The 13,157-nt window shown below is 48.6% G+C and overlaps 1 protein-coding gene and 1 long non-coding RNA gene across 2 annotated transcripts; one reads left to right on the forward strand and one right to left on the reverse strand.

Annotated features, from left to right (window-relative positions):
* Positions 1-6,345: 6,345 nt before the first annotated feature.
* On the reverse strand, positions 6,346-9,602 carry LOC120094297 (uncharacterized). The gene is made up of 3 exons (XR_015628128.1): positions 9,250-9,602; positions 7,874-8,047; positions 6,346-6,528 (listed from the first exon to the last, which is right to left on the reverse strand). It is a non-coding gene; the product is annotated as an uncharacterized LOC120094297 (long non-coding RNA).
* A 167-nt stretch (positions 9,603-9,769) lies between these two features.
* On the forward strand, positions 9,770-12,386 carry Eif1b (eukaryotic translation initiation factor 1B). Its single transcript, NM_001106867.1, has 4 exons — positions 9,770-9,975; positions 11,195-11,358; positions 11,626-11,727; positions 11,977-12,386. Exons 1-4 carry the CDS (start codon positions 9,945-9,947, stop codon positions 12,019-12,021), a joined length of 342 nt encoding a protein of 113 aa, NP_001100337.1. The 5' UTR covers positions 9,770-9,944; the 3' UTR covers positions 12,022-12,386.
* Positions 12,387-13,157: the final 771 nt, after the last annotated feature.

Consider the following 13,157-nt stretch of genomic DNA (forward strand, 5'->3'; position numbering starts at 1 on the left):
TGTTCACAGCATCATGCATGAGGGCAGGCTCCTTCCATCTGCTTCTTCTGAGAATGGGCCAGCGATGTTCCCGCAGAGAATTACAGCAATTACATAGGAAATAATGTGTCTGTTTGGAAAAGCCAGATCCGGCTTTTGTGGCTGGGTCTTTATGACATACACACATAATCCCTAAGAAGGTGGAGGTCTTCGCTCTTCATTTTCTGTAAGGAAAAACAAAACCACATGAAATCCCTGTCTACGGTTACCGAGAAAAATGCTTCAAAAGATAATGTCTCTCGTACTGCCTGGGGCACCTCGTTTACTTTGGAATGACAGGTCGGTAAGCAATGGTGCTGCCCTGGAGGCCACGAGGCTCCTGGCAGATCTGTAACGTCTCCTGATTCTGCTGGGGACATGAGCAGTATTATCTACAAAGCCCAACATCCTCAGGGGTTGATGTGAGCTGAACGCAGACTTGGTCTTTCATTCATCCCGTTCCTCACTCTCTGTAACCTACCCACTTTCCAAGGAAAAGCAGCTTTATTTACAACGGCTCACACTTGGGTGCCTCTGCTTCCCTTCCTCAACAATGTCTGTGTAGAAGGTGTATGGGTGTGCGCGCATGTATGTGTTTGCATGTGTTATGCATATATGTACATGTATGAGGAGAGCAGGGGTCAACTTCACTGCATTGCTTCACATGTTCTCCACCATATTTTATTATTTAGGGTTGCTTTTTTTTTTTTTTTTTTTTGAGACAGGGTTTCGCTGTGTAGCCCTGGCAGTCCTGGAAGTCATTCTGTAGACCAGGCTGGCCTCAAACTCAGAGACCCACCTGCCTCTGCCTGCCACAGTCCTGGGATTACAGGCACGTGCCACCACCACCCAGCCTCCCTGCCTTATTTTTTAAGACCTTGTCTATATCATCTGGTTCTTGCCGGCTCCATCGGACTGACTGGGCAACCACTCCCAGAGGTCAACCTGTCTCTACCTCAGCCTTGGGACTTTTGAATGGATGACACATCTGGATTTTTACAAGTTTGAGTAGGAAACGTCCCCCATAGGCCAGTGTCCTTGAACACTTCATTCCTAGTTGGGGGTGCTGCGTGTGTGTGTGTGTGTGTGTGTGTGTGTGTGTGTGTGTGTGTGTGTAGCCTTTAAAATATGGAGCCTTGCTGGAGGAAGTGTCACTGGGGAATGGCCTTTGAGAGTTTCTAGTCTTGCTTTCAGTTTGCTCTCTGTGTGTCATGGGATCTGCCTGCTTCCTGCTCCAGCAGCCTGCTGCCTTCCTGGTCATTAAGGACTGCCATTCTGGAACTATAAGTCAAAATAAACTTATTAGATCAGAAGGTCCTATGAAAACTGCCAAGGGAGAAAGGCCCTACCTAGCCGTGATGATACAGAACGTGACAACAAACATCACAGCAAGATACCTTCCAGGGAGCGCTCCTGCTGTGGCCGTGACCAACAGCTGTCTAATTGGACGTGCAGCCCAGTCAATTGGATAGAACTCTTACCTGGTACCACAATCCCAGCCAACTATCTGCGGTAGTTGTTGGGATGACCCACAAATGTTGTATTTACTGGCTATGAGAACTGTGTCCTTGTGTTCCCCATGGTTCATTGCTGGGCCTGGTACCAGGCTGGCAGGATGTATAAATGTTCGTTGCTTCCTCACCTAACCCAGAAAAAAGGCAAGCTGCCCTTGGGAAGGTCACGTAGCTCCCAGGGCCAAGCAAACGAGTAAGGATGGGTAATAAAGGGCTGGCAGCCAGAGCTGGGGTAAAGGATCTGGCATAACAACCAGGCAGACAGACAGAAGCAGAGGGACAGAGGAAAGACGGGAATGGAGTTGGGAGGTAGAGCAGTGAGCACTGTGTGGAAAGACACAATCTCAGAGAAGCCAAGCTGACTTAGAAGCTAGCTGAGAGACTAACCCAGCAATGGGCTGGAAGCTTTAAGTCTTAAAGTCTTAAAGTCTCCATGTCTTAATTATTAAGCCTCAGATGGGAACACAAAGTACATGGTAATATCGAGGCTGTGGAACCTAGAGGAAAACCCACTGTCGTCATGCTCCAAAACCAATACGATTTCCAACATCACTCTGAATACATATTCTTGTACCCACAGAAAAGCATAGCTTCCATCCCTCATAAAAAATGCTTCTTTGTTTAGCTGAGGAAGACCGTGAGACCATTAGAGAAAGCCACAGCTTTTTTGAAGTGCAGAGAACAACTGGTTGTCGGGGGCCTGCCTGGCCCCAGTGGATATGTCTACATCACAGTCCCTACACTTAAGTTTCAGGGAACGTCTTAAGCACAGACGGAATGTCATCCAGATATACTATATGAGATTTCCAATAAATAAATAAAAACATTCCACTAAAAAAGGAACATGCATCTTGATTAACATTGTTCCACCAGTGTTACGGATTCGTCCAACGGAGAAAGTTACTCCCAGGAAGGTAGGATTATGTTAAAATTAGTGGAAACATGGATCCTAAGAAAAGCTGACAAAGCAAGAAGCACGTGGAGTCGATTAAACAGAGGGTTATGAGGGCGCAGCCCCCACAGGCTGGTCGAGGGCTTGCCTCTTACAGTGGCTTGTGGGCAAAGTCTTGTGCTCTTGAGACAGAAGGGCACAGTTGGTCTGAGATACACACTGTGATGGACGAAGTATGAGGTGAGTAGACTGTATGTCATCCAAAAAAAGATCATTGGTGGCTCAATTTAAAAATGTCCCAGAATCAATAACAAAGCTCCTGTTAAAACGGACTAAGAAAAGAATCTGGGGGAGCTTGAGCAGTGCTGAGAACATTGGCGCAAACGTGAGCTTCGGGGAGGTCACCGCTTGTCCTAGATTCCTCTCTTGCTGTGATGAAACACTCTGTCCAAAAGCAGCTTGGAGAGCAAAGGATTTATTTGGCTTGCAATTCCAGGTTACGTCAATGACCATCGCAAACTCAGGAGCTTTCTGGCCACGTGATGTCTGGAGTCAAGACAGGAAGAGAGAATGGATCCTTGTGCTTACTTGTGCCTAGGTGCTTTCCCTCATCCTTCCACAGTTCAGGGTACCCATGAAGCGATGGCACCCACATCTGGGGTGTGTCTTCCACATCAAATAACGGTTGTGAAAGCCCACTGATCCAGATCGTTCCTCTCTTTCTGAATGATTGTAGTGGTTGTATGCTGTGGCAAGTTGGAAGTTAAAACCAAGCAGCACACTGCTTCCTCCTGAAAGAAGAGGTTGGCCCACTTGCAGGAACTATACACAACCCTATATTATGAGATTTCATACCGTGTGGTGGGGTCCCTGGGTCTTTCTTTGGAGGAGGAGAAATGGAAGGGATGCTAACGCTGAGTGACCAATGGGAGTATGGATTGCCCCAGCAATTCAGAGGTGACAGCATTCTCTGGCTACCTTTCTGTTGTGGTAAGGGGCTCACTGTGCAAGCATGGGGACCCGAGTTCAACCCCAGAGTTCCTGTAAGAAGCAGAGGACGATGACATGTGCTTGCAATGCCAACACGAGAGAGGTGGCACGGGGAGGAACTCTGGGCTCAGTGGCCAGCCAGGCTAGCTGAAGGTTCAGTCAGAGATCCTGTCTCAAAATCCAAGACCAAGAATGACTGAGAACAACCCCACCAACCTCTGGCTTCCAGAAGCCTGTACATACATACACACACACACACACACACACACACACACACACACACACACACACACACACCATACAGTCAGGATTTACTCAGTGGCCCTGAGCTTTATTCATAATTAATCTCTACCTCTAGTAATATTTAATTTAAAAAAAACAGATTTAAAGCACTTCCATTTAGACAAGTATGATTTGGGCTGGAGAGATGGCTCAGTGGTTAAGAGCACTGACTGCTCTTCCAGAGGTCCTGAGTTCAATTCCCAGCAACCACATGGTGGCTCACAACCATCTGTAATGAGATCCGATGCCTTCTTCTGGTGTGTCTGAAGACAATGACAGTGTACTCACATACATAAAATAGATAAAATCTTTTTTAAAATTAAATAAACAAATGTGATTCCAAGAACATCTGTTTCTGACTGTGTAGCTTGTCAGCTTCTAGGACCGGATCTGGTCAAGACTGGTGGTGAGCAGATGTGATTTAACCTTGGGGAGAACATGTCCAGCTGAGCATCTGGCTGAGTGAGCAGGAGACAGAGTGGCAGTGGGCCAGCCTCAGCCTGGGGAAACCTACCCTGACTCCCAGTGTGCCCCAGATTTCTGACAGTAAAGGATTTTATTTGTCTTTCTTGCTCAGTGTTGGTTTTTCCCAATTCCTCCGGTGCAGGCATGTTGTACACATTGGCTGCCACGATTCTAAGAAAGACTTTGTTCGAGGGAACTAAAGTGAATGGTTATAGCCAGGCTTCCCTCGGGTTTTCAAACTCCCAGACTCCTCTCTATGGTTACAAGCTGTCTCGGTTTAAACTCTCCTTTTAGATTCACAAGCTCTGTGAAAATAAGGACAGTTACTGGCTCCTTAAATATAAGTTGTCTCTAAGAACAGAAAACTTCCAATGATACACTAGCCACTGTGTTCATCGTTGTTAGGGTGGGGACCTAAAATACGACTGCTAGAAAACGCACGGCCTGCAATGGTGCTGGGGCGCACTGGTGCTGGGATGCAGAGGCTGGTAGAAAAGGTTCAAGTCATGCAGTCCTGTGAAAGGACTAGCCCTGTCACCAGGAGAGTTTAGCCCCTATTTTTCCTGCTTGTCCTCTGGCCTTTTGGCCATGCGAGGTTGAAGATTCCCTCCTCCTTGAAATATGTGTGCCCTTCAAGGTATCATGTTGGTGTCTGACCACCAAAGCAGCCACCATCTTGACCGTGGGGCCTCAGTTGGTAGGGTGCTCACCTGTCATGCGGGAAGCCAGGGTTCCATCCCTGGCACCACATAAACGGTGTGGTGGTTCACACCTGTAACCCAGCCCTGAGGAAGTGGAGGAAAGGAAAATCGGGAGTTCAAGACCATCCTCAGTTATATACCAGGTTCCAGACTGGCCTGGGCTAAATGAGAACTTATTTCAAAGAATAATTTTTAAAAAGGCCCAGAGCGGGACTCTCACGCACGCAACTGCACTTCCAGCTACCATGGAGACTAGAGGATCACTTGAGCCTTGAAGTTTCCAGCCAACGTAGGAACCTAGCAAGGCAGCGTCTCAAACAATAAAACAAGCTGACACGGGTTATGGGTTCTGGCTTTCTCTTCGATGTGTCTCCCGATCCTACAGTCGTGCAGAAGCACTGGACCCTGAATTTTGGGCAGGGAGATGGCAACCCAGTTGTTTCTTTGTTCGATGCGTGTGGCTAACCACTAGGCAACAGGGCTTCCCTAGGAAACCTATCTTTAACCCATACCTTTTCTCATTGAACACAAGATGTGAAAGACACTAATTACCATCAAAGTAGATGCAGGGCACCGGTCCTCCGGCACTTCTGTGTCTGCTTTCCCACAGGCACCTGTGCTGTTGGTTCAGCACTTTGAAATGCTGGTTCTGTTTCCCTGGTTCAGGCACAGAGACCACAGAGCCTTTCCAACTTCAAGTGGGTAGGTGACTGCTCTACGTATAGGCAGATGTTCATTTTGCCCTTACGTGATTTGCATTATCTTGTCGCCGGAAAGGAAATACACAAAGTATCACTGAGGAGGCTGCCTGGTTTGTTTCTATATAGACAGCCATAAGCCTCCTGGCAAAAGTCCTTTAGACTCATGCAGGTCATTACAGTTCCAGAAGATATTAGGAGTTGAAGGAAACGTTTTGCAATAACAATAGGAGATTTAAGGCTGGAGAGACGGCTCGGTGGTTAAGAGTAGGCACTGGGGGGGTTGGGGATTTGGCTCAGTGGTAGAGCGCTTGCTTAGCAACCGCAAGGCCCTGGGTTCGGTCCCCAGCTCCGAAAAAAAAAGAAAAAAAAAAAAAAAAAAAAAAAAAAGAGTAGGCACTGGGGGTTGGGGATTTAGCTCAGTGGTAGAGCGCTTGCCTAGGAAGCGCAAGGCCCTGGGTTCGGTCCCCAGCTCCGGAAAAAAAAAAGGTGTAAAAAAAAAAAAAGACTAAGGAAAGAGTAGGCACTGTTCAGGGGTTGGGGATTTAGCTCAGTGATAGAGCGTTTGCCTAGGAAGCGCAAGGCCCTGGGTTCGGTCCCCAGCTCCGGAAAAAAAAAGAAAAGGAAAAAAAAAAAAGAGTAGGCACTGTTCAGTTGGGAGTGGTGGTGCATGGTTTTGACCCCCGCACTTGGGAGGCAGAGGCAGGCAGATCTCTGAGTGAGAGGCCAGCTAGGACAGCCAGGGTTACACAGTTAGACGGTGTCTTCAAAAATAAATAAATAAATAATAATTTTTAATTTAAAAAAGTCAGATACTTTTTTTCAAGGTGGCGTTTTCTTTGTGTTCTTTCCAACCGACCTGGAGCCAGGTGCATCTGTTAACTACCTTGAGAAGGAAATATTAAGACAGCGGGAGATATGCCACAGGTCTGGTCTGTGAGGAGGAGGAAGAGGCAGAAACAGTGGCCCTGTGAAGGAGAGAGGGAAGAGGATGTGATAAGAATCTTAGGCTCCTGACAAATGTTAGGAGATAAACTGAAGGGGAGTGTTGAGCCCACAAGAGGAACCCCTATCTTTCTCCGTAACCAGCCTGCAGTCTTATCTATGTGTGTGCTCAGTTCCAGACCAGGAATAGCCAGTACAGAGCTTGGCCTTGTCAGGCTGCAACGTTAAATTCGGAGTGCGATAGCCAGGGATATGTGTGGGCTGAATTCCCCAAAGAGAGACATCCGAGTCACTAGTGTTGTGGTCACAAATTCTGTACAGAGCCTTGGATGGTCAAGGATCCAGGACTCCAATCAGACACCATATCCCATGACTACATAAGACACAAGACACAACTGAGTGACTCCTATCTCAGTCTCCGATGCAGGCAGACTGCCAGGGTGATTGGTAGCTACATCATAGTGTCCCCTTTGTGAGGAACCAAGAGAAATATCTCCTGTGGCCAACAGCCAGGCAAAGCTATTCCTGCTGGACAGCCGGTAGGTTCTCTCCCTGTAACACGTGGGTTTTCTGGTTGATTTCATGTATGTTGTTGCTGCATAGATGCTAAGACCCTGGTTTGGAGTCTACCTCTAACCTCGGCAACCTTCCAACTGTCACCCTTTGTTTGCCCTCCTTTTCTTAGTCAGCCATTCCCTGTGACCCGTCTAAGCTCCTTTCTGACAGGGCCAGAAACGACCACCTTAACCCATGCTGTTACCACTTAAAGCCAGACACACTCCATTTTAAACACTTCAGTTTACTCTTTTTATAAAAAATTGAGTTTCTCTCAATCTCTAACGTTGTCTCATAGAAATCGGATATAAGCTATATGTCATGTGAAATTTTCTAGCAGCTACATTTTTTTTAAGTAAAAGTGAACAGGTGGACTGAAATCTTTAGAAGTCCATGCATATTTTATATTTACCTTGCATTTCAATTTAGACCAGCCATACTGCAAGAGCTCTGTGCTGCACATGAGCAGTAGGTCTGCAACTGTACACCAGAGGCTTAAACACAAAGCCCATGAAGGCAGAGTCAGAAGAGCCTTTAGCTTGCTTTTGTATTTGCTTGGCTAAAGCTTTTGTCGCTTTCTCAGATACTGCTGATGCAAACCTTACTTCCAAATGGAGGGATACGTTCTAACAGATTTAATGACAGTGAGACCTTGAAGGTTTCAGTGTGTGTGTGTGTGTGTGTGTGTGTGTGTGTGTGTGTGTGTGTGCCACAATGTGCTTGATGTATACATGAGTGCAGGTTCCCACAGAGTCCATAAAAGGGTATCTGACGCCCTGGAGCTGGAGTTGTAGGCAGTTGAGAGCTACCTACTCCTGGGTGCTGGAGCCTGCTGTAGTCCTCGGAAAGAACAGCAAGACTGTGCCATCTCTCCAGCTCCAGATCTCAGAGGAATTCCAAAGCTTTTCTGTGTTAACTTTTCTTCTTTGTCTCACTCACTCTGGGCTCCATCTGAGAAACCATGTGATACACACTGGTAACATATATCTAGTAAGAAAAGGGAGAATGAACCATGTAATAGAGTAGCAATTTATATGGTATGTTTTGTGTATTCTGTGCTTCTTGTGACTACTTTTGTAGACTATAAGTTACTTAGAAATTAGTGTTAATATATCAGGAAAGAAGATGTATATAACTATTAAAATTACTCCAGGGCTGGTGAGGTGGCTCAGGTTTGCTGAACAGACCTGACAACTTTAATTCCAGCCCCAGAACCCACATGAATGTAGAAGATACTCAAGATTATGAATTCAAGTATTCATAATCTAGAATTTTTCACACCATGGTATAAGAAAAAAACTGAGTCAGTAATGCTCCTAAAACTTGACTGGTCTGGGGTTGGGGATTTAGCTCAGTGGTAGAGCGCTTGCCTAGGAAGCACAAGGCTCTGGGTTCGATCCCCAGCTCCAAAAAAAAGAACCAAAAAAAAAAAAAAAACTTGACTGGTGGGTGTAGGGGCATACAAGAGTACTTTTTACAACCCTTTAAGCAACAGGCAACCGTTCATAGACATATTAGAAGTGGCCGTTTTGTACAATAGAAGTCTCCGAAACATTCACACTACACTTCAGATACTTCTTGCCTTTTTAAAATTACAGCAATGGAACTCAAGAGACTTCCCAGGAGTTGCTGCTCTTGCACAAGACCTGGGTTCTGTTCCCATAGTGATTCATAACTATCTGTAATTCCAGTTCCAGGGGATATGACACCCTCTTCTGGCCTCTGTGGTACATACACTCAACCACAAAAAAAATAAAACCTTTTAAAAAAGGAAATTGTAGTAATGATTGGACCTACTGATACATCTTATTGAATGGATTGCTAAACGGGCACATATTATATTATCCATCTATAGTTTCTAATGTCTTGCATCAGGCCTCCAAAATCATTTCAACACGAGGTTGACAGGCTTGGCTCACAAAAAGATTAAGAATTCCTATATTTTAGTCTACTACTTTGGTCTAGAAAGCCAATCACCTGCATAGGCGTGCATAAGTAAGGCGGTTCCCCACTGTCCACTGATGGTTGTGCATGGTTCCTCTTTTTTTTTTTTTTTTTTTTTTTTTTTCGGAGCTGGGGACCGAACCCAGGGCCTTGCTCTTCCTAGGTAAGCGCTCTACCATTGAGCTAAATCCCCAGCCCCGCATGGTTCCTCTTTACAGTTACTTTATCTGCTCACTCACACTCACCTAGTACCAGGCACCTATCCCGCTCAGAACCTGCCTCCGACTTAGGTTCGGGAGAGGAGAGCTCAGGCGGGATTGGTAGTGCATTCACTCCACTCACTCCTGACTCTGCTAATGGCCAGGTCGTAACACCTGAGACAAACAGGTGAAGCTTAGTAGAGACTGCAGCATCCGAATCCTGGGGCTTGTTGGAAGGGCAGATTCCCAGGTGGCACCCACAAAGGTTCTGCAAAAAAAACTCAGGGGTCTCGGGAACCCAAGGGGGCTGGGAAGAGAGACAGAGGCGCAGAGGCACGGGCCCCGCGAGCCCCAAGTTCAGGCCCCGCGGCGCGTTTCTCGCCGTTGCACCCGGAAGTGCCTCCACCCGGCGCCTCGGGCGGGACGGACCGCGACTGTCCGCAGGGGGGGCTCCCGTCCGCTCCTCGCCCCCCAGCTCAGCGATCCGGGGCGGACGCGCGGAACGTGTGGTCACGTGGCGGCGGCGCGCGTAGCTAAATACGCGGCGCCGGCCATTTTGTGCGAGAAGCCGCAGCGCCGCCTTCCTGCTCGCGCCCTATCGCCGCCTCCGAGTCTTCCTGCGCCCCGGGCTTCCGCCGCTTCATTGATTTCCGTTTCTCGCCGCTGCAGCCTCCTGACACGGTGATCCGGGCGGGCCCCGCAGGAATTTTATCCCCTCACCGGCCTCACACTAGTGTCGCATGTCCACTATCCAGAACCTCCAATCTTTCGGTAAGGTCCAGTCGCTGGCCGCCGGCCGCCGGCCGCCGCCCGCGTCCCTCTGGGCTTTGTCTCGGCGCCCAGAAGATGGCGACGGGGTCTCCCCGCGACCCTAGCCCCGGGGACGTCTCTCCCCTGGCCTCGGATACGGCCCTAAGCGGGCCTGCAACCCCATATGATGCGAGGGCCCGGCCGGCGCTTGGGGAACTTGACACTGGCAGGAGGGCAGGGGGTCTCCGGGACTCACAGGAGGGTTGGGGGATATACCAAGGCTGCAGGGAGAGTAGCCACAGGCTGGGAGGACTTGACATAGAAAGGCCGGAGCCTTCAGAGACCTACAAGGGGGCTACAGCACTTGCCAGGGCTGCAAAGACTAGGCTTGCGGGGAACTTGACACTGACAGGACGCTGAGAGTCTCTGATATTCTTCTGTCGCCTTGGGGCTAGCCAGGGCTTTGCAGGGAGACTGGAGGGGTGGGGCCCAGGAGCTGGAGAGCCTGACAGCTTTAGGGCGACTGCGAGACCCGTGACTCTCCGAGGACTCACGAGTGTGTGTGTTGGGGTGCGGGGGATGTTTGCTCAGTCCTTGCTGGGCGAGTAAGGAAGCTCAGGGCTTAGGAGATCCGGGATTCAGTCGGCCAGGAAAGGGGGGGGGGGGGGTGCCTGAAGGACCTGCCACTGGCAGAAGCTGGGGGTGGGGCTGGACCCAGCTGGTTTTGAGCAGTCCTCAGAGGCATCTATTAGAAACAGGTAAGATAGAGGCCTCTGATTTGACTTGGAAGTGGTCCTGTTGTCTCTGCTGGCAGTCATTTGTAAATCACACCTCTTGAGATTGTATGTTCATGTTTGTGTGTATTTATAAGGCTCGGTTACTATGCTAACTGATTGGGTTGGGTGGTTTTGGATGTTTTTGTAGTCGAGATGACGCATGTTCTCGTGGCGGCTATATGAAGGCTATATGAAATTAGGGTTTCGTAAATGTCTTCTGTCTCATTAGAGGGTGGCTTCAACAACAGTGTTCTCTACTTTTAAGCTCAAGTATCCGCACATGTAGCCTGCCTAGGTTTTTCTCATTTGAGAAACTTAGTATCGGTGAGCCCCACCCTTACCTGCAGAAATGGAGCAGGAACACTAGAGGCATGGCTGCAGTCTGTCTGGAACTGGAGTGGACGGCTTCCACATACCACTTTGTAATTTGTTTTCTGCCGTGGAACCTTTCTGTCCCTCTACAGACCCCTTTGCTGATGCAACTAAGGGCGACGACTTACTCCCGGCAGGGACTGAGGACTACATTCATATAAGAATCCAGCAGCGGAACGGCAGGAAGACGCTGACCACTGTGCAGGGCATTGCGGACGATTATGACAAAAAGAAACTTGTGAAAGCTTTCAAAAAGGTGATCGTGAGGAGTGGGTGCATGCCAGAGCTGAGGCCGGGAAAACTGTTTTGTTCTCCATCTCAGTAAGGGTTACCCTGCTCCCAGAAATATGAGCCCAGCAGTTGTTGATGTTCCCCTAATATAATTTCCTTTGCATGGCCTCCAGATTCATTTACAGAGTCGCTTAGTTCTGGAGGACACTGCTCCTTAATGCAGTCAGGTCATGCATGGCTCCATTTGTTCTGTCAAAAGTAAAACCTCTGCATCTGACTCCCTGTGTTGTAGAAATTCGCCTGTAATGGGACTGTGATTGAACACCCTGAGTACGGAGAGGTCATTCAGCTTCAAGGCGACCAAAGGAAGAACATTTGCCAGTTTCTTTTGGAGGTGAGTGGCTGGAGGCCCTGTGTGACTAACGTACACGAGATAGGGAGTAGAGTAGTGTCAGCGCTGACTGAAAACGGTGAGGCTCACGCACAGTTCATGCTGCAGCCAAGTGGCCTGCTGCTTGGCCTGGGAACAGTGCCTCGAACTCCTGTGCGGGTGTGCAAGTGCACTCAGGACCGTCAGCGGTGCTGGGCTGTCCCTGTGGCTGCTGGCGGGAGTCTGCTGAGCACAGTGGCTTTCACTTTACAGGTTGGCATCGTCAAGGAGGAGCAGCTGAAGGTTCACGGATTCTAAGATGAACCCGAACATGTGGCGAGTTTCTTAAATGGTTTTGTTGTCTAACTCAGTTTGGCTGCCTCGGGAGATGATTCTTTACAGTAAACGACAGACTTTGCGTTTATTTAATCATTCAGACTTCCACTCACGCCTGCATGGCTACAGAAAACATGGGGTATGTAGGCTCCTAAGTCACAAGGAAATCGCCGTGAGGTGGGGACGAAGCCCGAGTCCGTCCTGACATGTTTCCAGTGGAAAAGATTTTGTTCTGAGCGTTCATTTCTAGTTTATTTTCACTTGATTGTTAAATGTTTTTGTTGTTGTTTTATTAAACCATGTATGTTGCAGCTTAACAATAAAGGAGGAAAGTCTGTGCGTCCTTTGAATGTCGATGCTCCCAGATCCCAGCCCACAGTGCACTTGCGTTTTCATTTACTGATGAGACCTGGGGAACATGAGCTGCCTCTTCCTGAAACCTCTAGGTTGATCAGCTTCAGAACACAGGTAGAGAGCATTTGTCATCCCTAAGAGGCCAATTGTCTCAAAATTACACTTAGCCAGAGGCAGTGCCCTGCGGGTGTGGGTGGTGCTGTCCTCAGAGTGGAAGGAAAGTGTTGGCTTCAGGTTAGCACTCTTGAGTGAGTGTCAGGCCCTGCAGCATCCGTGTGCACTTCACTGAGGAAGCTGGAAGCTGGGGTGACCGATTCAGGGATGGTAGTGGGAAGTGATCAGAAGGTGTCCTGAATCCCGTGTCTTGTATCCTGCACACAGCCAGCCCTGTTCTCTGCCTCCTGTGAGGACTACATTGTAAGTTTGCCCTTAAGCAGTTTCTATCAGTAGACTGTAGACGGGGCTGGCTCCAAGGTCAGATCCACCCACCCCTGCCTCCTGAGTTTAGGATTAAAGGTGTGTGCCACCATACCCAGCTATCTCCATCCTTTTAAGAACTGTCCCAGCAGAGCTCCCTTACTGTTGTCTGATTCTCCCCTTGGGTGAGGATACTGATGCGGAAGCCTCAGCTAGCACCAGAATCCTGTGTGCATACACCCAGAAGACAAGGCTCTCGTTAAGTCAAGGAAGGCCTCAAGAGATGCGAGCTGAGAACAGTTGGGTGGTTAGAGTAAGAAGGGACTGTGTACTGCCTCCCTGTCCTC

Source organism: Rattus norvegicus, chromosome 8 (genome assembly GCF_021556685.1).
Source record: "Rattus norvegicus strain SHRSP/BbbUtx chromosome 8, alternate assembly SHRSP_T2T, whole genome shotgun sequence".
NCBI lineage: Eukaryota > Metazoa > Chordata > Mammalia > Rodentia > Muridae > Rattus > Rattus norvegicus.